Raw genomic sequence first — 22,380 nt, 5'->3', positions numbered from 1 at the left:
ACATCTGTGTCTAACTGTCCATCTCTATATAATTACAGGATCTGTCAATCCATCTGTCTGCCCCCAGCTCTATCAGTCTGTCTGTCTGTGTAAGTATCATTGTCCTTCTGTCTGACTGTTTGCCTCTCTTCTGTAACTCTCTCCACCTATCGTTATCAATCTCTATTCTAATCTGTCCATCTCTAAATACAGTATTTGCCTGTCTGATAGACTGATTGATTAATACCCAGGCTGTGTGTCTATTTGTCAGTCTGTTTGTTTGTTTGTACTATAACTCTCAAATGATGTATTTATTCAGATCTATACCTCTATCTCTCTCTGCTGTCTGCCTGTGTGTGTGTGTGTGAGACAGAGAGAGACAGCATGTCATCACATATCAAATCAGATGTTTTTATTTATTATTATTATTATTATTATTATTATTATTATTATTATTATTTGCTTTATTTCATGCAGCAGTTTACAGTAATACTGTTCTTGGTAAAGATACACAGATATATAAACACAAAACGATTCATATCACAGAAACATACAGGCTATATATATATATATATATATAAATCATCTACTATGATTGAATACATTGCATACATAAGCCAGTCCAATAATACTTGAATTCTGCAATCTCAGCAGCGTGTTGCAAAGTGATAATTCCCTGAATCTGACCCGTCCTGCACTTCAATCCATCACACTCGACCTCACATGTGCAGCTTAGGAAGACGCTGGTGAAATTACACCCCTTCAACGGCTTCTTTCATTGACCAATCAGCTGCTGCTAACCCTGTTGACTGACACGCTGTCGGACAGCGACCCGGAAGACCCTGCTGCCCTAGGAAGTGCGAGTGTGACAGATTTCCTGCGAATGAGGCATGGAAAGTGGGAACTTTCTTTAACATGAAACATGAAAATCCAGCATCTTTCAAAACTGCACATTTGAGAGCCGTGTAGCGAATGGAAGAGCAGGACAGGTCAGATTCAGGGAGTATTTTGTCAGCTATGATTACTTTAACGTATCTGAAAGACAATTTGGTTTGTAATACAGAAAAGACACTTTTTTTACAGCAACAAGCCAGTTTAACTAGGGGCATGTCATCTCCTACATGGCAGTGAGCAAGTTTATTAAACAAATATGTGTTGCTTTTAGAGCTGGGTGTTCCCTGCACAATAAGATACAATTCACACAAAGCCCTAACTGTTTGAGTCTCACATGTGATTATAACTGTCCGGAACTAAATTATCCCTGCAAGACCCCGAGTCCAGCAGAACCCTGACGAAGGCAAGAGCCGAAACGCTCGACTCTGTTTCTCATATTCCTTTTAAAAGTGTTAACCACGGTAAATGCACAGTCATTTTGCAGTTTTTGCCCCCATGCCTATACAATGCATTAGTTTACCATGTCTTGTTTTTTTTTAATCTGCTTTACCAGACCTCTCTGTGCTTTACAATGCTTCCCTATGCTTTACCAGACCTCTCTGTGCTTTACAATGCTTCCCTATGCTTTACCAGACCTCTCTGTGCTTTACAATGCTTCCCTATGCTTTACCAGACCTCTCTGTGCTTTACAATGCTTCCCTATGCTTTACCACACCTCTCTGTGCTTTACAATGCTTCCCTATGCTTTACCAGACCTCTCTGTGCTTTACAATGCTTCCCTATGCTTTGCTGTGCTTTTACTGTGGGACACTTTTAAAAGGGTTAGTTTCCCCTCTAAACCTTGATAAAGACCAGCCTAGCTGAGTAGAAGAGGTCAGCGAGGTAGAGCAGGAAGTTTAGCGCGGTGAGAACTGAGACGGCAACAAGCGTCTCCCATAAGCAGAGGGAGCGGCCCTGCCCACAGGAGCGGTCGCGCCGCACAGCCAGGTGGTTGCTGTCGAAGTTGAAGAGGGGCCAGATGATGGTGGCCGTGCCGTACAGGAGCGCCGCCAGCAGGGCGTAGGCACTCAGGAAGCGGTCAAAGGGGAAGGGCAGGCAGCCGGTGCACTCGCCCACGCAGAGCACGATCACCGTGGCCGACACGATGAAGCAGATGCAGTACACCGCCAGGCACCACTTCAGAGCGGCGTGGCGCTCGTAGGCGTGGTCCAGGAACACGAAGATCACGCACGCCACGAAGGTCTCGCACACCTTCAGCAGCCCCGGCGCGGTCGCCATGTACCCTGCCACCTCCCCGGGCCGAGCCCGGCTCAGGGACACCTCCACCACGTACGCCAGCGTCGCCAGGCAGGAGAACACGGAGGCAGCGATGCGGTAGTCCCTACTGCTCCCCGAGGAGCCATACTGGTCCTTCAAGAAGTAAAGCGGGTAGATGATGGAGGCTGAGAGGCAGAACAGTGCTGCGTATGTGGCGAAGGTGATGGGGAAGTTGCGCCAGGAGACGGGCGCGCGGCTCTGCAGCCCCAGCACTTCCACCAGCAGCACGACCAGGCTGCCCACGAAGCTGAAACACCAGCAGAACAGGCACCAGTCCCCCGAGCCACCACCGTAACTCCCGCAGTGCACCACTAGGCTGAATGTCACGCAGGTGAAGAGCACGGCCGCCAGGCGTGCAAAGAGCAGCGGGGACGAGCTGAACGCGGGGCTGATCGCAGGCATCTTCGAGTTGTGTTTCTTAAGCTTTAATCCTGTAATGCTTCAACGTCAATTTATTTGATATTAATTACTCAACCAACTATTACACTAAATCACCTGACTATTTAATGAATTAATAAGGTAATCTATCCAGGGAGTAATCAATCCCTTATTAACATACTATAAGCAGCTGATGGTGTGATCAGTGGCTTGCAGGAGTGCTTCTCCAGTCTACACACTTCGGGCCTCCTCCCTCTCTCTCTCTCTCTCGCTCAACGGACAGGCTTGAAAGCTCAGACTTTTCTGGAGGCCAGCTTCCATTCCCAGTCTCACTGCTGCTGCTGAGAAGGGAGACGAGAGAGAGAGAGAGAGAGAGAGAGAGAGAGAGAGAGAGAGAGAGAGAGAGGAGTGTAGTTTTTATCAGAAGCGCGCACACACGCACACGCACGCGCACACAGCAGCCAAGCCTGTCTAGACAGCTGCTTTTATAAAGAACTACAGCTCACATCTTTTATCCTGATTCTGTCTCAAGCAGTGTGTGCACTGCAATCAGGCCTGTCTCTACAGACACCTGTAGAAATAAGATTCTTACCAGCCTGTTAGATTCTTCCCTGGGTGCTGCTGCTGCTGGTCGTTTCTGAAGTAAAAGACTGACACAGAACCCTGTGGAAGCGAGCGAGAGAGAGGGAAGGGGGACAGATTATAATGTGTTTGAGGATCTTGAGGATCTCGTGAAATTTTCGCGTCAAGCATTCCTGTCGGGCTGCGTGTTGGGTTAAGTTTTTGCTGCACTTTAAAATGATACAAGTCAGACAGATTTGGAATCAAAGCCCATCTTCAATTTGGGATTCCTGCCTTTTGCACTGCTTTTAATAATACTGCATTCACGAAACGAACAGGGGTGTGGAATTCTACTGTATTCACAATCTCATCTCATTAACCCTACTCTTGATTGTCGAACCCCTGCAGGGTCGCTATAGCGAGGGTGTACTGTGTCTGTCTCTTCTCATCTTTAATTGTTTGCTAATAGAAGTGTCCGGCTGACCTCCCTTTCCCTCTCTCTAATGGTACGAGCTAACTGTCTCACTTCAAAATAATAGGAACTAAATGTTTCATTCGACTACATTTTCCTTTAACTATGTAGAATTTCTCTTTCTCTCTCTCTCTCTCTCTCTCTCTCTCTCTCTCTCTCTCTCTCTCTCTCTCTCTCTCTCTCTCTCTCGCTCATGCTTTATAAATATTTTTGGAACTAGAGAATATTACTACATGAGTCACATATTCCACAAGTTAACCTTTCCTTCCTCTCCTCCCCCCTCCCTCCTCTCTCTCTCTCTCTCTCTCTCTCTCTCTCTAACAGCTGTGGGTTTGTTGACAAATTCAATCTTTTTAATCCATTTTGAGACGCAAAATATAATTTGTGGGAAAAAAAAAAAAAAAAAAACTTAATTCACCACCAACAGACCCTGCTGAGAGACACAGAGAGACAGGCACACCTCATATTCTGACACTCTCAATAAATTAAGAGCTAAAGATAATCCTTTCATTTTCTGTCCTCGTTTGAAAATGACCTCCAGCATACAGGGTGATCTGTACCAAACTGGCTGGATCTCATCAATATCAGGGTCTAGTGCTGTATATTATAAAGACATTTCAGAGGGCTGTGTCTCATCAATATCAGGGTCTAGTGCTGTATATTATAAAGACATTTCAGAGGGCTGGATCTCATCAATATCAGGGTCTAGTGCTGTATATTATAAAGACATTTCAGAGGGCTGGATCTCATCAATATCAGGGTCTAGTGCTGTATATTATAAAGACATTTCAGAGGGCTGGATCTCATCAATATCAGGGTCTAGTGCTGTATATTATAAAGACATTTCAGAGGGCTGGGTCTCATCAATATCAGGGTCTAGTGCTGTATATTATAAAGACATTTCAGAGGGCTGTGTCTCATCAATATCAGGGTCTAGCGCTGTATATTATAAAGACATTTCAGAGGGCTGGATCTCATCAATATCAGGGTCTAGTGCTGTATATTATAAAGACATTTCAGAGGGCTGGATCTCATCAATATCAGGGTCTAGTGCTGTATATTATAAAGACATTTCAGAGGGCTGGGTCTCATCAATATCAGGGTATCTATCAGAGAAGAGGAGAGGAGGGAGGAGAGGGGCAGAGGGAGAGGAGGTGGAGCTGGCAGAGTTGAAAGCTAAGTCTATACACGTTTCTCTTTCCCCCCTCTGTTTTTGCCTATAAAAAGCTCTCCTCTCCTTCGAAATCTCAGCTACAAGATTAATGATCTCTTCAGACAAACTGTTTACATTTCAACATCTTCCCTCCCATGATTCGTTTTTATGACTCATCCTACACACCACGGATTTGTTTATATAAGACATGTCCTATACACAGTGGGTAAAGAAACTGGCTTGTAACCAGGAGGTTCAAATCCCAGCCCCTGACTCACTGTGTGTGTGTGTGTGAGTGTGTGAGAGACCCCGAGCGAGTCACTGAACCTCCTTGTGCTCTGTCCTTCGGATGAGACTCTAAACAAACGAGGTCCTATTGGAAGAGACTCTGCAGCAGCCCCTGACTATACTGTGTGTGTGAGAGACCCTGAGCGAGTCAGTGAGTGTTCGAGAGATCCTGAGCTCAGTCCCCTGACTCACTGTGTGCTGTGTGTGTGGACAGAGACCCTGAGCGAGTCACTGAACCCCCTTGTGCTCCGTCCTTCAGATGAGACTCAAAACAAACAAGGTCCTATTGGAAGAACCTCCTTGTCTCCGTCCACTGACGAGAAAAAAGAAAACAACAAAAAAAAAGTAGGTCCTATTTGGAAGAGACTCTGCATCAGAAAAGCCAGTTCACTGAACCTCCTTGTGCTCCGTCCTTGTGTGAGTCCCGCCAAACAAACGAGGTCCTATTGAAGAGACTCTGCAGCTGCACTGACTCCTGTGTGTGTGTGAGAGACCCTGAGCGAGTCACTGAACCTCCTTGTGCTCCGTCCTTCGGACGAGACGCCAAACAAACGAGGTCCTATTGGAAGAGACTCTGCAGCAGCCCCTGACTCACTGTGTGTGTGTGTGAGAGACCCTGAGCAAGTCACTGAACCTCCTTGTGCTGCGTCCTTCGGACGAGACGCCAAACAAACGAGGTCCTATTGGAAGAGACTCTGCAGCAGCCCCTGACTCACTGTGTGTGTGTGAGAGAGACCCTGAGCGAGTCACTGAACCTCCTTGTGCTCTGTCTTTGGGGTGAGACGCTGTTGTAAGCGACTCTGCAGCTGATGCATGGCTCACACACCCTAGTCTCCTATCTTGTAAAGCGCTTTCTGATGGAGGTCCACTATAATGGTGCTATATAAAGACTATATAGATAGATATTTATTTGCAGGACGTTTCAGTTGTTTTGTTTTACTATGCTTTATGTTTATGCCCGGCTATGCTTTTGCACTGTGCTGTGATTGTAGTGTGAGGAACTTTTATGACAATCTCCCTTTGCAATACTGCTTAATAAATGCTTACCGCTCAATAAAACAGTCTGTGCAAAACTCACCTTGCAACCACACCGAGTTAAAAAGTCTGTATATGAGACTTTTAAAAAAAAAAAACAGCGCACAGATCCAGAATCCAGAATCCAGAATCCAGAATCCAGAATCAGGATCCAGCAGCATATTCAATCAAGTGAACGGAAGGCAAACTAACTTTGCAAACTAACAAGGTCTGCTATCTGTCTGCTGAAACGATGAAGCAGAAAAGCCATTTGCTCGTTTTTTTTTTGTTGTCTCTGTGAAATCTACTCAAGTTTGTCACTTTTTTTTTTTTAGAACACAACAATCTCACAAGCAATCTCTCAAAGAGAGAACACGCCACGTAGTCTTGATCTTAAAGCTAGTCCCCGGAATAGTTTTGCATGCACCGTTATTTCACGGTAAAGTTCAGGGCGTTTGAAATGCTTTGTCCTCTTACCTTTCCGCTCTCGTTGCCGGTATGCCTTTCTCCGCAGGATTTCTGAGGCGTGTGCCGCAGGGCTGTCAAGACTGGGCGCTAAACAAAAGTGAGAAAGTAAATTCGTCACACTAGATCCTTATATGGAATAGGGAAGCATTCCCCCCCCCCCCCCCCCCCCCCCCCCCCCCCCCCCCCCCCCCCCCCCCCCCCCCACAGAGAGGTCTCTCAAGCATAGGGAAGCATTGCAAAGCACAGAGAGGTGTGGTAAAGCATAGGGAAGCATTGTAAAGCACAGAGAGGTCTGGTAAAGCATAGGGAAGCATTGTAAAGCACAGAGAGGTGTGGTAAAGCATAGGGAAGCATTGTAAAGCACAGAGAGGTCTGGTAAAGCATAGGGAAGCATTGTAAAGCACAGAGAGGTCTGGTAAAGCATAGGGAAGCATTGTAAAGCACAGAGAGGTCTGGTAAAGCATAGGGAAGCATTGTAAAGCACAGAGAGGTCTGGTAAAGCATAGGGAAGCATTGTAAAGCACAGAGAGGTCTGGTAAAGCACAGGGAAGCATTGTAAAGCACAGAGAGGTCTGGTAAAGCACAGGGAAGCATTGTAAAGCACAGAGAGGTCTGGTAAAGCATAGGGAAGCATTGTAAAGCACAGAGAGGTCTGGTAAAGCATAGGGAAGCATTGTAAAGCACAGAGAGGTCTGGTAAAGCATAGGGAAGCATTGTAAAGCACAGAGAGGTCTGGTAAAGCATAGGGAAGCATTGTAAAGCACAGAGAGGTCTGGTAAAGCAAAGGGAAGCATTGTAAAGCACAGAGAGGTCTGGTAAAGCATAGGGAAGCATTGTAAAGCACAGAGAGGTGTGGTAAAGCCTAGGGAAGCATTGTAAAGCACAGAGAGGTGTGGTAAAGCAAGGATAAGCATTGTAAAGCACAGAGAGGTCTGGTAAAGCATAGGGAAGCATTGTAAGGCACATAGAGGTCTGGTAAAGCAAGGAGAAGCATTGTAAAGCATAGCTTTTACGAGGACCTATTATTCATATTTTACTAGAAGTAGTATATTGCTGGTGTGTCACACTTCACACATTTCTCCATGTCTTTGCAATACCCCAACCCTGCCCCGCTGCTTCCTCTCTGCTCTTATGTATTAGGTCCTTGCACACCTAGAAATGAAGGTATTTCCAAGCTTGGTGTCTGACTAGAAGCCATAACTCCATATCTTGCCCTTTGCCACTCGTCTTACAGTTTCTGCAAGAACTGCTTGATGCTGTTAGGTCACAGCATCTCGGGGCAGTGTTGTGGATTCCTGCTGCGTGTGTTGTGTGCACTGTATCCAATAAAGTACAAGTACTCTGGGAAAACCAGACACAGAGTCCAGTTAGCTAAGGTGCTGCTCAGCCAGGCCAGGGTGGATATTTACAAGAGCTGGAAGAAGCAAGTAAAGGGGCGACAGCCAGGACGTTTTTAATCTGTTGGTAAATGAAGGGTTAAACTGGGATTTAAGTATTACAAACTAATTGATAACTGAGAGGACCTAGTGCACAGATGATGCCCTATGCAAATGATATAACAATGCACAGTGTTTTTAATGTGTCAATGCTGATTTTGCTGGTGTTTGTGTTCACAGTGTTATTAGTGTGTAAATGCTGATTTAGTGTGTGTTCAGTGTTATTAGTGTGTAAATGCTGATTTAGCGTGTGTTTGTGTTCAGTGTTATTGGTGTGTAAATGTTGATTTAGCTTGTGTCTGTGGTGGTTGATCTTGTGGAAATGCAAAGTGAAAGACAAATCTTTTTTTTTTAAATTGGAATGGGATTTTGGGGCTCCAATAACACAGAAATATCTTTTAGTTTTTTAGTTTTTTTTTTTTTTGCCGTACTGATTAATTTAATTGAAAATAAAGTAAAGACTAAATTTTTTCTTTCCTGTCTGATTCAATCCAGCTGTTTGAGCGGCAAACTGAATTTATTGATATAAATCACCATGACAACCAGTAAACATGGCAACCAAAACAAACACACAGAAACAGAGGGTATGAATCAGAGACACGTTGCATCCTCTTGTGTACACAACACAAAGGAACTAGAGAGAAATATTATATCATGAGATGAGAGAGAGAGAGAGAGAGAGAGAGAGGGAGGAGAGGAGAGCTGTGGTTTGCTTTTAAGTAATTCTTAATAAACTCAGCTCGGGGTTTTGATCGGCTCTCAGTTGATGTTTTATAAAGTAAAGAAGTTCAGTTTTGCTTCATTTCTGGACTGAGAAAACTGAAAGATAACTGTCCCCTCCCTTTACAGGAGCGCTGATCATTTTAAAATCCATTCTCTCACCTCTTATTAGCTTTATTAACAGGATCGCTGACCCCTCCCTTTACAGGAGCGCTGACCATCTTTAAAATCCATTCTCTCACCTCTTATTAGCTTTATTAACAGGATCACTGGCCCCTCCCTTTACAGGAGCGCTGACCATCTTTAAAATCCATTCTCTCACCTCTTATTAGCTTTATTAACAGGATCACTGGCCCCTCCCTTTAAAGGAGCGCTGACCATCTTTAAAATCCATTCTCTCACCTCTTATTAGCTTTATTAACAGGATCACTGGCCCCTCCCTTTAAAGGAGCGCTGACCATCTTTAAAATCCATTCTCTCACCTCTTATTAGCTTTATTAACAGGATCACTGGCCCCTCCCTTTACAGGAGCGCTGACCATCTTTAAAATCCATTCTCTCACCTCTTATTAGCTTTATTAACAGGATCACTGGCCCCTCCCTTTACAGGAGCGCTGCCCATCTTTAAAATCCATTCTCTCACCTCTTATTAGCTTTATTAACAGGATCACTGACCCCTCCCTTTACAGGAGCGCTGACCATCTTTAAAATCCATTCTCTCACCTCTTATTAGCTTTATTAACAGTACCACTGGCCCCTCCCTTTAAAGGAGCGCTAACTAGCTTTAAAATGTGAAAAACTATAATTGTGGCTTTTTGTATTTGTAAATGTATTTATATAAATAAATAATGAATCGAAAAATGTCCATTTTGTTGGGGTTTTTTTGTGCTTTAAAAACGAAATTAGTAAGAAAAATGACTTTAGTGTTATAGCACCAAGGCTCTATGAGGTGAGAATTCATCCAGAAGTGTGATTTTTCCTCTGGAAGTTGCTTCTCCTTCTCTAGCACAGGAGGGATATTTGCAGAGTTAGTCTAGTGTCTTGCTTTCCCCGTCTCACGATGCTGAGGGCTGAAGCTGTTTGAAGATGGCTCTCACATCACTTTCTAGTTCAGTGCAACCGACCCACCGCGAAATATAACAAAAGTTCAGTTGGGCACCGCTCCAATCAAAACTACAGGTTCCAGCATGCCTCTGCGCTGAATTAACTGCGAGTTATGTAGTTTTTGTAGTTCTTTGCACAATTTATAAAGGTGTTTGGTGGCACCTAATGGACGTCTGCGGTATCGCACCCACAGTCATTTGACAAGCGTTTTGTCGAGCCTCATTATCAGAATGTTATTATCACCATTATTATTGCATGGTACATGGTCTGCATTAGTGGTACAGTGGAGAAAGGTTCGCTTGTGATTATAGCAGCAACAAAATATATTTGCATGCATGTCCAGAGAAAAATGATCAAACAAAGGGACTGGTTCTATGCTATCATATTTGGCACAACAAATTTTCAACCAAAACAGTTTAATTCTGACACAAAAAGGAAACGCAATGATACACAGTACAGAATGTAACCACATACGAACTGCAAGGGCAAATCTTCAAAACAATACAACACGCTAACAATATACCAGTTTGTGATCTTGTCTATGAGAGGCACCAACCCCAAAAGGGTCTCTTGAGCTACAAAGGAGCCAGACCTTATCTTGTTTCTCAAGACAGACAGGGCCTTTTGCTGGTGTGTCAGACTACAGAGATGGAGAGCTATTTACCGATCTGCCTTTTATGACAAAGAGAATGTAAAATTAGCTTTAAAATCTTACACAGTCAAAGGTTTAGTGACCTTGTACTGAACACGTGTACAGTTTCGTAATCTGGAAATTCAAGGAAATCACTGTTATCCAGATTAAAAGTTTTGAGAAACCAGCCAGACTTTTATCCTAGGGTGAAGTGACCCCTCAGCGCCATAACATTGTTATCATTTTGAGAATTTGTGTCTGGCTGTTGTCTGGTAACAACCAGCTTAGGAGAAATCAACCCATCAAGCTTTTTGAGTACTTGTTAAAATGAAGTGCAGATGGTTTCTTTTACAAAGTTTTCCACAATGCAAAAGTTGAAATAATGAATGACTTTTCTCAAGGTCGGTCTATCGTCGCCCAAGATTGAGTGTTGAGACTGGCCAAGGTTAATCCTCCTATTATGTTTAGAATCTAGATACATCTCTTACGTTTTGGGTCTTATTGACCCGATGCAATTTCAAACTAATTTTAAAACAGCCTTAAATTGATTAATTGTTTTTATTTGCAAAAGGTTTGACTCTTTTCTGCTCTTTTAGTCCAGGAGCTGCGATAAAACTTGACTGCCAGCCTGGGAGCTCCTCGTTCTGGAGTGTCTTTACCAGCGAGATGCTGACAGAGAAAATTAGGCTCTGCCTTGTAGATAAATTGTTTTTTTGGTTTACAAATATCTCCAGACAGGTGCAGCCATTTCCAGAGATAACAATACAAATATAATAATAATAATAATAATAATAATAATAATAATAATAATAATAATAACAAATTGAAGAAGTTTGCTTGTTTTCCTGCACATAAATCTACATAGAAAATCGCCACTGGCCACAAAACATCTTATTTGTACACAAAAAAAAAAATCCCAAAATGGTTCTGTTTTCTGTGTATAAGTTCGCGACCCCCCAGCTTAGGAAAAGCCTTAAAAAGATTATACAGAAAATGAAAAGTAAAATAAGGAAACTAGAGTTCAGTCAAACAAAAACCTTAACTGGGGAGAGGGTTAAAACACACAAAAATTTAGGACAAGAACCAAAATTCAGAGCGGGTCTCAATCGGACAGCAAACAGCGCGACACGAAACACGCCCGCTGCCAGGCCCTCCTTTTCCCGTCTGTCTTTTGTTTGTGTGTTTTGTTTTTTTTTTTGTTTGTTTTTTGTTTTGTTTTTTGTTTGTTTTTCTATTAAAGGAAGTCGGGCAGACCCTTGATAAGGTAACAACACGCAGTAATGTGTTTAATTTGTAAAAAAAAAAAACATTTATATGGTTTGAAGGAGCCCGTGTTTGTTCGGACCCGGGTCGCGTTGTGTTACACAGGCTTGGGTCCGACTCCATTGTGTTATTAACAGCGGCTTTTTTTTTTTTTTTTATAATTATTATTTTTTTTTTTCCCCCACTGGAATTAGCAAAGGTTTTAAAACTGCCACGAATTGTTAAAAAGCTCATTAATTCCTAAAACGTTTTGCTTGGAAATGCTTTTTGCGTTTTTAAAACAACAAGACTTCAGACAGTACGCGTTGTGGGGAGTCCTGTCGGTCTGGTCGGGAACTCCGTTTTTTCTGCCAAATTATTATTTAGCAAATTTATTATTTTATTATTATTTTTTATTTATTTTTTCATTTTATTATTTATACAAAAGGCAGACGCTTAATTAGTTTATTTTCTGCTAACAGGCTTTGCGTTTCATTAATTGCACATTGCAGTCTGTGCTGGTGAGATTAAAGGTTGTTTTTGTTTTTAGTGGTTTTTATCGAGTACAGTTTTCGCATATTTATATTGTGTTTTTGAATTGCTTTGCCGGAGCTGTTTTTGTATTAATAATACAGTACCTGTTAGACGGGCGGTTGACTAACTCTTATGTGTTTTTTTTTTACCCTTTTATGCAAATGGTTTAATTGCCTGTTTTGAATGAGTGTTTAAAACACACACAAGAACACTTTCTAAATGCGTTTGATTTGCAGTCAGTTTTTAAAATTAGCTTTATTGGTTGGCTTTTTTTTTTTTTAATTGATGTGTTTTTCTGATTCTGGTGTTGTGATGAGGATTTTCGGGGGGGAGATCCTTCTGTGTTGTGTTGATGAGGAGTGGCACATAAAGGGGTACAGCAGACCTTAGTTGGGGGTCCCCTTGGAAGGGCCCCCGAGCTGGGATGGAGGGGTTCCCCTCCCCACAGGCGGATGTCGGTTTACTGGGGTGAGGGTCTTGTCTCCCCTTCCCACAGCCCCCTCCTGTCTGTCTCCCCTCCCCACAGCCCCCACCTGTCTGTCTCCCCTCCTGTCTGTCTCCCCTCCCCACAGCCCCCACCTGTCTGTCTCCCCTCCTGTCTGTCTCCCCTCCCCACAGCCCCCACCTGTCTGTCTCCCCTCCTGTCTGTCTCCCCTCCCCACAGCCCCCACCTGTCTGTCTCCCCTCCTGTCTGTCTCCCCTCCCCACAGCCCCCACCTGTCTGTCTCCCCTCCTGTCTGTCTCCCCTCCCCACAGCCCCCACCTGTCTGTCTCCCCTCCTGTCTGTCTCCCCTCCCCACAGCCCCCACCTGTCTGTCTCCCCTCCTCTCTGTCTGTCCCCTCCCCACAACCCCCACCTCTGTCTCACCTCTCTCTGTCTCCCCTCCTCACAACCCCCACCTCTCTCTCTCTGTCTCCCCTCCTCACAACCCCCACCTGTCTCTCTCTCTCCCCTCCTCACAACCCCTCTCCTTACAACCCCCACCTCTCTCTCTCTGTCCCCTCCTTACAACCCCCACCTCTCTCTCTCTGTCCCCTCCTTACAACCCCCACCTCTCTCTCTCTGTCCCCTCCTCACAACCCCCACCTCTCTCTCTCTCCCCTCCTCACAACCCCCACCTCTCTCCCCTCCTTCACAACCCCCACCTCTCTCTCTCTGTCCCCTCCTTCACAACCCCCACCTCTCTCTCTCTGTCCCCTCCTTACAACCCCCACCTCTCTCTCTCTGTCCCCTCCTTACAACCCCCACCTCTCTCTCTCTGTCCCCTCCTTACAACCCCCACCTCTCTCTCTTGAGATTATTGTTCTGATTGTCTCCACACTGTGAACAGGCAGTGGTTCAGCCCACAGTGCCCTGTTCTGATTGTCTCCACACTGTGAACAGGCAGTGGTTCAGCCCACAGTGCCCTGTTTTGATTGTCTCCACACTGTGAACAGGCAGTGGTTCAGCCCACAGTGCCCTGTTCTGATTGTCTCCACACTTTGAACAGGCAGTGGTTCAGCCCACAGTGCCCTGTTGCGATACTTGTGTTTGTTTCCTCGCTTCTGCTCTGCGTATTGATTCTGATATTATTATGTACTGTAGATACTCTGCCCCTCTCCACCCCATCTATTCGGCCACCTGTACGAAGAGCTACAGCTCCCATCATCCTTCACTGTTCCCCTACCTGAGGCATGCTGGGGGTTGTAGTTTATTCTGATTCTTTCTCAAGTAGTATCTCCAGTGTAAACACGCACAATTTATATAACTGTAAAGTCTCCTTCAAAGCTCTTTTTAAAATGTCCGCTCCAGTGCACTGGGGTTTGAGATCTGTCCTCCTAAATCACAGCAGGAAGAGCGATTTAAAAAAAAAAAAAACAACAAAACATAACAAGTGTTCTGGCTTCTCAGTTCCGTACCACATCGTGGATCGTTGTCGCCGTGTCACCAGTTCGACAATGTAGGGCAATAATCCTGACGCTATCGGTGCACTGGAGCAGACACTCTCAAAAGAGATTTGAAACAGACTTTGAAGCTAGAAGTGTAAAAAACTGTCAGGGTGTTAAAAATGAAAATAAATGACTAGTTAGTTGAAGGAAGCCCTCAGCGTCTCTGGGCTTGGCTGAGTGCATCTGATTCAAGCATTCACAATTCTAAAAGCAATTGACAATGTCGACCCAAGGGACTTTTTTGCCCTGAAAAAAAGAAACAAGGACCAGGGGTCACAAGTGGAGATTAGACAAAGGGGCATTCAGAACAGAAAATAGGAGGCACTTTTGTACACAGAGAATCGTGAGGGTCTGGAATCAACTCCCCAGTAATGTTGTTGAAGCCGACACCCTGGGATCCTTCAAGAAGCTGCTTGATGAGATTCTGGGATCAATAAGCTACATGTTCCCTATAGCGTGTTTCTTTCAAACCTCTAACAAATGTATGAAAATGTGTTGAACTGCATTATTAGCTATAATGATTTTAACATGGATGGGACTTTAACTATGAAAATATTTAGCCCCAGTGTGTAGGTCTCTAACAACCTCAGGTGTGATTTATTAATCTCACAGTAAAACCAGGAATGGCTCAAACTGCTCTACAATGGGAGTCTTTATTCCCGTCCCTGTTTAATCCCTGCGATTGGTCTGAATTGTTATATTAATATCACTTTTTTTTTCCTCAGGTTTGTTTCTTCAACACTGCATGCCCGGGGAGAGGAGAGGAGAGGAGAGGAGGAATGCTGGGAAGGGGCACAGAAAGAAAGAGGGAATAATAGAGAGAGAGAGATCCTTTCTCAGAATGGACATCAACACCTCTGCCAGCGCAAAAAACACTCGCAGCGACCTGGGAACCCGAACTAAACAAAGGATTCCTGGGAGCTCCATGGAATTCTACTTCTCAGAATGCTGTGACCGGATTGCCGCCACGGAATCAGACTTCAGCGAGTTCAGCGATCCGGACAGTCAGCCCATCGACCTTTCCACGAAGAAGAGGAGCCCAAAACTGGGCAGGCCCCGCTCCCCTCTTTGCAGCGCTGCACACCCCTCTGCACCCCAGGCAGCCCCAACGAGGGGCCCCCTGTGCCTCAGACTGACTCTGGAAAAGCGTGAAGGCATCAGCTTGACGCCTCCTGCTGTGCAGGAGGAGGTATTGCAGGCTCGGAGCAAGAGAGTCGACTCCCTGATTTTAAACAACTCGCCTGGCAGCTGCGCAGATAGCAGCAATGGCTTAAGAATCGTGAAACTGTACAAAGCCGAGAGGAAAGATGGAGGAGTGGAAAGGGATAACCAGAGCCTGTGTATCACACGCTGGCTCAAAACTGAAGACCAGGAGGTTGAAATGTTGGAAGGTCTGGGTCGTAAAGGTGGCATGGCACATTGCATTAAGAAAGAGAGGGAGGAGGAGGAGGAGGGAGGAGGAGAGGGGCAGGCTGGGAGGAGCCCTTCCTCCTGTGAATCAGGAGCGAGGGGACCGGGAGAGGGCGGGGGTCTGCTCCTGATTGACGACAAGGGCATCCCGTACACGGTCACGCTGGCGGGAGAGCGCGTCTCTGATTCCGAAGTGCTGGACCACACCTCGAATTCCACGAAACTAACTAAGAGCGCTGCCAGAACTCCGCTGATCCGTGGGAAGTCCACCGTCAAGCGGGAGGGCTCGGGAATCCCAACGGACGGCAGTGCCCCCAAACTCCCCAAGACCCCGATAACCGAACCTTCGGTGAAACAGGAACCAGCTCCCGTCTCTCAGACAGCAACGGGCAGGACCCAGACCCCAGAGCCTCAGATCCCCCCCAGGCGCGTGCTCTACTGCGAGGTCTGCTTCCGAGCCTTCTTCTACCTGTCCGACCTGGAGCGGCACAGCATCACGCACTCGGAGAGCAAGCCCCACGCCTGCGCGCAGTGCGGGAAGCGCTTCAAACGGTCGAGCCACCTGGAGCGGCACAAGCACATCCACACGGGCCAGCGCAACTTCGCCTGCGCGCTCTGCGGGAAGCGGTTCCGCGAGGCCGGGGAGCTGTTGCGGCACCAGCGGGTCCACACCGGAGAGAAGCCGTACCAGTGCGAGGGCTGCAGGATGAGGTTCGCAGAGCGCAACACGCTGCGCAGGCACACCAAGCGCAAGCACGCCCGCGAGGGGCTGTACACGCAGGGGGCAGGGGCAGCGGACAATAAGGACTGGTACTCCAGCTCTGGGCTGGGGGAGGAAGGGGGCGAAGAGGAGGAGGTGGGGTCTTGAAAGAGCAAGGAGTTGGCTTTTAAAGTTTTAAAATGTTTCTCTCTGTTGATTTGACGACAGCGTGCCCCCCTTCGTTGATGGATTTGTAATAAGTTGTACAGCTGACCCTGTCTCTTATATCGGTTAATATGTCCAGTCGACCGTGTGTCTTCTATCAGTTAGTGTGTCCAGTTGACCCAAGGTTTGTACTGTGGCATTTCAGGTAGCTGCAGTATGAAGGTATTTGGGTACACATACACTAGAAATGCTGCTTGAAACCGAATCAGAATAAAAACGACAGCTCCCAGCATGCCTCAGCACTAGCAGTTACATTGAGGGGTGATGGGAGCTGTAGTTCTTTATACAGGCAGCTGTAAAGACAGGATAAAAAGTACAGTTTTGCCTCAACATCATCAGTAAGAGTGGGGGATGCTGGGAGCTGTAGTTCTTGACGCAGTGAGAGTTTCGGTGGCTGCAGTATAATATGATGATTGGGTTTATACTTTCCCCCTCATAGACCCCAGTGTTAGATATTAGTCAGGCTGCTCTGTAGCCAGGGTTCAAGAGCAGGGCTACAGGAAAGAGCTGCAGAATTGAGCAGCAGCCACACTTTGCTCAGAGTGTGGCTCTCACAATGTCAGTGGCAAGCATTCGAAACGTTTAAACCACAAGAGGACTCATCACATAGAGACAGGACTTGAAAACTACAAGTTCTGTATAAACAGATTATCAATCAATCAATCTATTTTATATAGCGCCTTTCATAGTGTACCACTGTCATAAAGCACTTAAGAAGATGCAGCAACAAGAAAATCCATAATACTTCAAATACAGAGAAATGCATCATACATGAGATACTGTACAAACAATGCATAACACATTAAATACAGTGGAAAGAGCAGAATACAGGATAGCAGCAGAATACATGAAATAGTGCATTAAATACAGTGGAAAGAGCAGAATACAGGATAGCAGCATAATACATGAAATAGTGCATTAAATACAGTGGAAAGAGCAGAATACAGGATAGCAGCATAATACATGAAATAGTGCATTAAATACAGTGGAAAGAGCAGAATACAGGATAGCAGCATAATACATGAAATAGTGCATTAAATACAGTGGAAAGAGCAGAATACAGGATAGCAGCATAATACATGAAATAGTGCATTAAATACAGTGGAAAGAGCAGAATACAGGATAGCAGCAGAATACATGAAATAGTGCATTAAATACAGTGGAAAGAGCAGAATACAGGATAGCAGCAGAATACATGAAATAGTGCATTAAATACAGTGGAAAGAGCAGAATACAGGATAGCAGCAGAATACATGAAATAGTGCATTAAATACAGTGGAAAGAGCAGAATACAGGATAGCAGCACAATACATGAAATAGTGCATTAAATACAGTGGAAAGAGCAGAATACAGGATAGCAGCATAATACATGAAATAGTGCATTAAATACAGTGGAAAGAGCAGAATACAGGATAGCAGCAGAATACATGAAATAGTGCATTAAATACAGTGGAAAGAGCAGAATACAGGATAGCAGCAGAATACATGAAATAGTGCATTAAATACAGTGGAAAGAGCAGAATACAGGATAGCAGCAGAATACATGAAATAGTGCATTAAATACAGTGGAAAGAGCAGAATACAGGATAGCAGCAGAATACATGAACTAGTGCATTAAATACAGTGGAAAGAGCAGAATACAGGATAGCAGCATAATACATGAAATAGTGCATTAAATACAGTGGAAAGAGCAGAATACAGGATAGCAGCAGAATACATGAAATAGTGCATTAAATACAGTGGAAAGAGCAGAATACAGGATAGCAGCACAATACATGAAATAGTGCATTAAATACAGTGGAAAGAGCAGAATACAGGATAGCAGCAGAATACATGAAACAGTGCATTAAATACAGTGGAAAGAGCAGAATACTTATTAAAGCCGAAAAAATCGCGTTGTCACATTCAAAATTCATAAATTTCTCTGGAGTTAATATATGGCAGATGTTCCTAATTACTCCAATGCTTACCCGAAAAACATCAAATGCAAAATCTAGAATATTTCGTTTATGTCCAGCTTTTAAAGACGTTGTGTGTTCACCATCAGTGGATAAAAACATAAATAAATGTTAATGTAACAACAGACACGTGAAATGTTCCAAACTTGGACCAAAGCGAGCTCCAATTTAGAAAGCTCTCGTACAGTGACTGAGAAGGTCAATACATCCCTTTGGGCTTTTGAAAAGTCACACGGGACCAAAACAGGAATAGAGGCGCCAGTTGAGCATAACATACACCTCTGCGGCATCAGTCAGCTGAATTCGAATTGAGAAAATGTCGCCCCTGTACCGGACAGAGTGATCTTTAGCAGAGATATTTCTGATCTTTGATGCAGCTGGTGTCTTTTTTTTTAACAGGGAGAGCGTCAATAAGGGAAACGTATTTATTTTTAAGATAGGAAACATATGCTTGTTTACACTGTTCTTTCAGAAATGGGTAATTTCAGAAGGAGCTAAGTATTACACAGCAGTGATGACCGTGAAAAACATAAGCCTTGCTTGTGATATGTGTCAAAGTGTCTCAAGACGATCAGAGGGAGAGACACCTGACATACCACAGATCAGCTGATGTAAAACTGAGGTACAAGGGAGAGAGGCGAGGGAGGGTCTGTCGTGCAAGAGAATGAAACACGTTCTGGACGCGATTAGAGGGAGACGCACAACACTACAGTACAGGGGCATATTGTCAGCTCGAATTCTGTAGACATAAGTTTCATTTTTGGATTTAAAAAAAAAAAAGCCCCGATCAGCAGTCAGACAGTTTCCAGTGATTGATTTTCCACAACAAAAAAAAAGGATGATAATCACAGCGTTCTTAAATCATGTTTTGAAAAGAGCACTAACCAGGGTTTCAAAATCCATTCTCTTACTAGCGTATTAGCTTTATCAGCATTAGCACTGCGGCCCCCTTTAAAGGAGGGCTAACCATCACAGAATGATTGCAAACATCATCAAACAAGGGTGAGGTTGAAAGAATTGGAACAGCCATATGCAGCTTTAACTACAGTTCAGTTCAGCGGAGCATCAGTTATCCAAAATAATTGCAAGCGATAGCAGTTCAGATGCTCACATTGATTGGTTAATCAAACATCTGTTTACTAAAACAATATCTAACCTTGCAGCTCATGTGTCGCAAACACCCCTGGATTACCCTACGGGCCTGTACAATTTAAGTATTCGCACTGATTCTGATGATTGACTCTCCACTGTACTGTGCAGAATCGTTCAGAGGATTGACTCTCCACTGTACTGTACAGAATCGTTCAGAGGATTGACTCTCCACTGTACTGTGCAGAATCGTTCAGAGGATTGACTCCACTGTACTGTACAGAATCGTTCAGAGGATTGACTCTCCACTGTACTGTGCAGAATCGTTCAGAGGATTGACTCTCCACTGTACTGTGCAGAATCGTTCAGAGGATTGACTCTCCACTGTACTGTGCAGAATCGTTCAGAGGATTGACTCTCCACTGTACTGTGCAGAATCGTTCAGAGGATTGACTCTCCACTGTACTGTGCAGAATCGTTCAGAAGATTGACTCTCCACTGTACTGTGCAGAATCGTTCAGAGGATTGACTCTCCACTGTACTGTGCAGAATCGTTCAGAGGATTGACTCTCCACTGTACTGTGCAGAATCGTTCAGAGGATTGACTCTCCACTGTACTGTGCAGAATCGTTCAGAGGATTGACTCTCCACTGTACTGTACAGAATCGTTCAGAGGATTGACTCTCCACTGTACTGTGCAGAATCGTTCAGAGGATTGACTCTCCACTGTACTGTGCAGAATCGTTCAGAGGATTGACTCTCCACTGTACTGTGCAGAATCGTTCAGAGGATTGACTCTCCACTGTACTGTGCAGAATCGTTCAGAGGATTGACTCTCCACTGTACTGTACAGAATCGTTCAGAGGATTGACTCTCCACTGTACTGTGCAGAATCGTTCAGAGGATTGACTCTCCACTGTACTGTACAGAATCGTTCAGAGGATTGACTCTCCACTGTACTGTACAGAATCGTTCAGAGGATTGACTCTCCACTGTACTGTGCAGAATCGTTCAGAGGATTGACTCTCCACTGTACTGTGCAGAATCGTTCAGAGGATTGACTCCACTGTACTGTGCAGAATCGTTCAGAGGATTGACTCTCCACTGTACTGTGCAGAATCGTTCAGAGGATTGACTCTCCACTGTACTGTACAGAATCGTTCTGATGATTGACTCTCCACTGTACTGTGCAGAATCGTTCAGAGGATTGACTCTCCACTGTACTGTACAGAATCGTTCAGAGGATTGACTCTCCACTGTACTGTGCAGAATCGTTCAGAGGATTGACTCTCCACTGTACTGTACAGAATCGTTCAGAGGATTGACTCTCCACTGTACTGTGCAGAATCGTTCAGAGGATTGACTCTCCACTGTACTGTGCAGAATCGTTCAGAGGATTGACTCTCCACTGTACTGTGCAGAATCGTTCAGAGGATTGACTCTCCACTGTACTGTGCAGAATCGTTCAGAGGATTGACTCTCCACTGTACTGTACAGAATCGTTCAGAGGATTGACTCTCCACTGTACTGTGCAGAATCGTTCAGAGGATTGACTCTCCACTGTACTGTGCAGAATCGTTCAGAGGATTGACTCTCCACTGTACTGTGCAGAATCGTTCAGAGGATTGACTCTCCACTGTACTGTGCAGAATCGTTCAGAGGATTGACTCTCCACTGTACTGTACAGAATCGTTCAGAGGATTGACTCTCCACTGTACTGTGCAGAATCGTTCAGAGGATTGACTCTCCACTGTACTGTGCAGAATCGTTCAGAGGATTGACTCTCCACTGTACTGTGCAGAATCGTTCAGAGGATTGACTCTCCACTGTACTGTACAGAATCGTTCAGAGGATTGACTCTCCACTGTACTGTGCAGAATCGTTCAGAGGATTGACTCTCCACTGTACTGTGCAGAATCGTTCAGAGGATTGACTCTCCACTGTACTGTGCAGAATCGTTCAGAGGATTGACTCTCCACTGTACTGTGCAGAATCGTTCAGAGGATTGACTCTCCACTGTACTGTACAGAATCGTTCAGAGGATTGACTCTCCACTGTACTGTGCAGAATCGTTCAGAGGATTGACTCCACTGTACTGTACAGAATCGTTCAGAGGATTGACTCTCCACTGTACTGTGCAGAATCGTTCAGAGGATTGACTCTCCACTGTACTGTACAGAATCGTTCAGAGGATTGACTCTCCACTGTACTGTACAGAATCGTTCAGAGGATTGACTCTCCACTGTACTGTACAGAATCGTTCAGAGGATTGACTCTCCACTGTACTGTGCAGAATCGTTCAGAGGATTGACTCCACTGTACTGTGCAGAATCGTTCAGAGGATTGACTCTCCACTGTACTGTACAGAATCGTTCAGAGGATTGACTCTCCACTGTACTGTGCAGAATCGTTCAGAGGATTGACTCTCCACTGTACTGTACAGAATCGTTCAGAGGATTGACTCTCCACTGTACTGTGCAGAATCGTTCAGAGGATTGACTCTCCACTGTACTGTGCAGAATCGTTCAGAGGATTGACTCTCCACTGTACTGTGCAGAATCGTTCAGAGGATTGACTCTCCACTGTACTGTACAGAATCGTTCAGAGGATTGACTCTCCACTGTACTGTGCAGAATCGTTCAGAGGATTGACTCCACTGTACTGTGCAGAATCATTCGAAGGATTGACTCTCCACTGTACTATGCAGAATCGTTCAGAGGATTGACTCTCCACTGTACTGTGCAGAATCGTTCAGAGGATTGACTCTCCACTGTACTGTGCAGAATCGTTCAGAGGATTGACTCTCCACTGTACTGTACAGAATCGTTCAGAGGATTGACTCTCCACTGTACTGTACAGAATCGTTCAGAGGATTGACT

At 44.8% G+C, this 22,380-nt stretch overlaps 2 protein-coding genes across 3 annotated transcripts; one reads left to right on the top strand and one right to left on the bottom strand.

Annotated features, from left to right (window-relative positions):
• Window positions 1–1,611: 1,611 nt before the first annotated feature.
• LOC121307186 (myeloid-associated differentiation marker homolog) lies at window positions 1,612–6,632 on the bottom strand. 2 transcript variants are annotated; one of them, XM_041239322.1, is made up of 3 exons: window positions 6,534–6,632; window positions 3,161–3,231; window positions 1,612–2,909 (listed from the first exon to the last, which is right to left on the bottom strand). In XM_041239322.1, the coding sequence occupies exon 3, from the start codon at window positions 2,590–2,592 to the stop codon at window positions 1,708–1,710; it is 885 nt and encodes a 294-aa protein (XP_041095256.1). In that variant the 5' UTR covers window positions 2,593–2,909; window positions 3,161–3,231; window positions 6,534–6,632; the 3' UTR covers window positions 1,612–1,707. The 2 variants fall into 2 exon arrangements, with proteins under 2 accessions (XP_041095256.1, XP_041095258.1); XM_041239324.1 differs by having other exon boundaries at window positions 1,612–2,906.
• A 4,970-nt stretch (window positions 6,633–11,602) lies between these two features.
• Window positions 11,603–17,248, top strand: LOC121307205 (zinc finger and SCAN domain-containing protein 2-like). The gene is made up of 2 exons (XM_041239339.1): window positions 11,603–11,678; window positions 14,845–17,248. Exon 2 carries the CDS (start codon window positions 14,865–14,867, stop codon window positions 16,395–16,397), a length of 1,533 nt encoding a protein of 510 aa, XP_041095273.1. The 5' UTR covers window positions 11,603–11,678; window positions 14,845–14,864; the 3' UTR covers window positions 16,398–17,248.
• Window positions 17,249–22,380: the final 5,132 nt, after the last annotated feature.

This window comes from Polyodon spathula, chromosome 54 (genome assembly GCF_017654505.1).
Source record: "Polyodon spathula isolate WHYD16114869_AA chromosome 54, ASM1765450v1, whole genome shotgun sequence".
NCBI lineage: Eukaryota > Metazoa > Chordata > Actinopteri > Acipenseriformes > Polyodontidae > Polyodon > Polyodon spathula.
The sequence above is the reverse complement of the archived record's forward strand: the minus strand, read 5'-3'. Positions and strand labels throughout refer to the sequence as shown.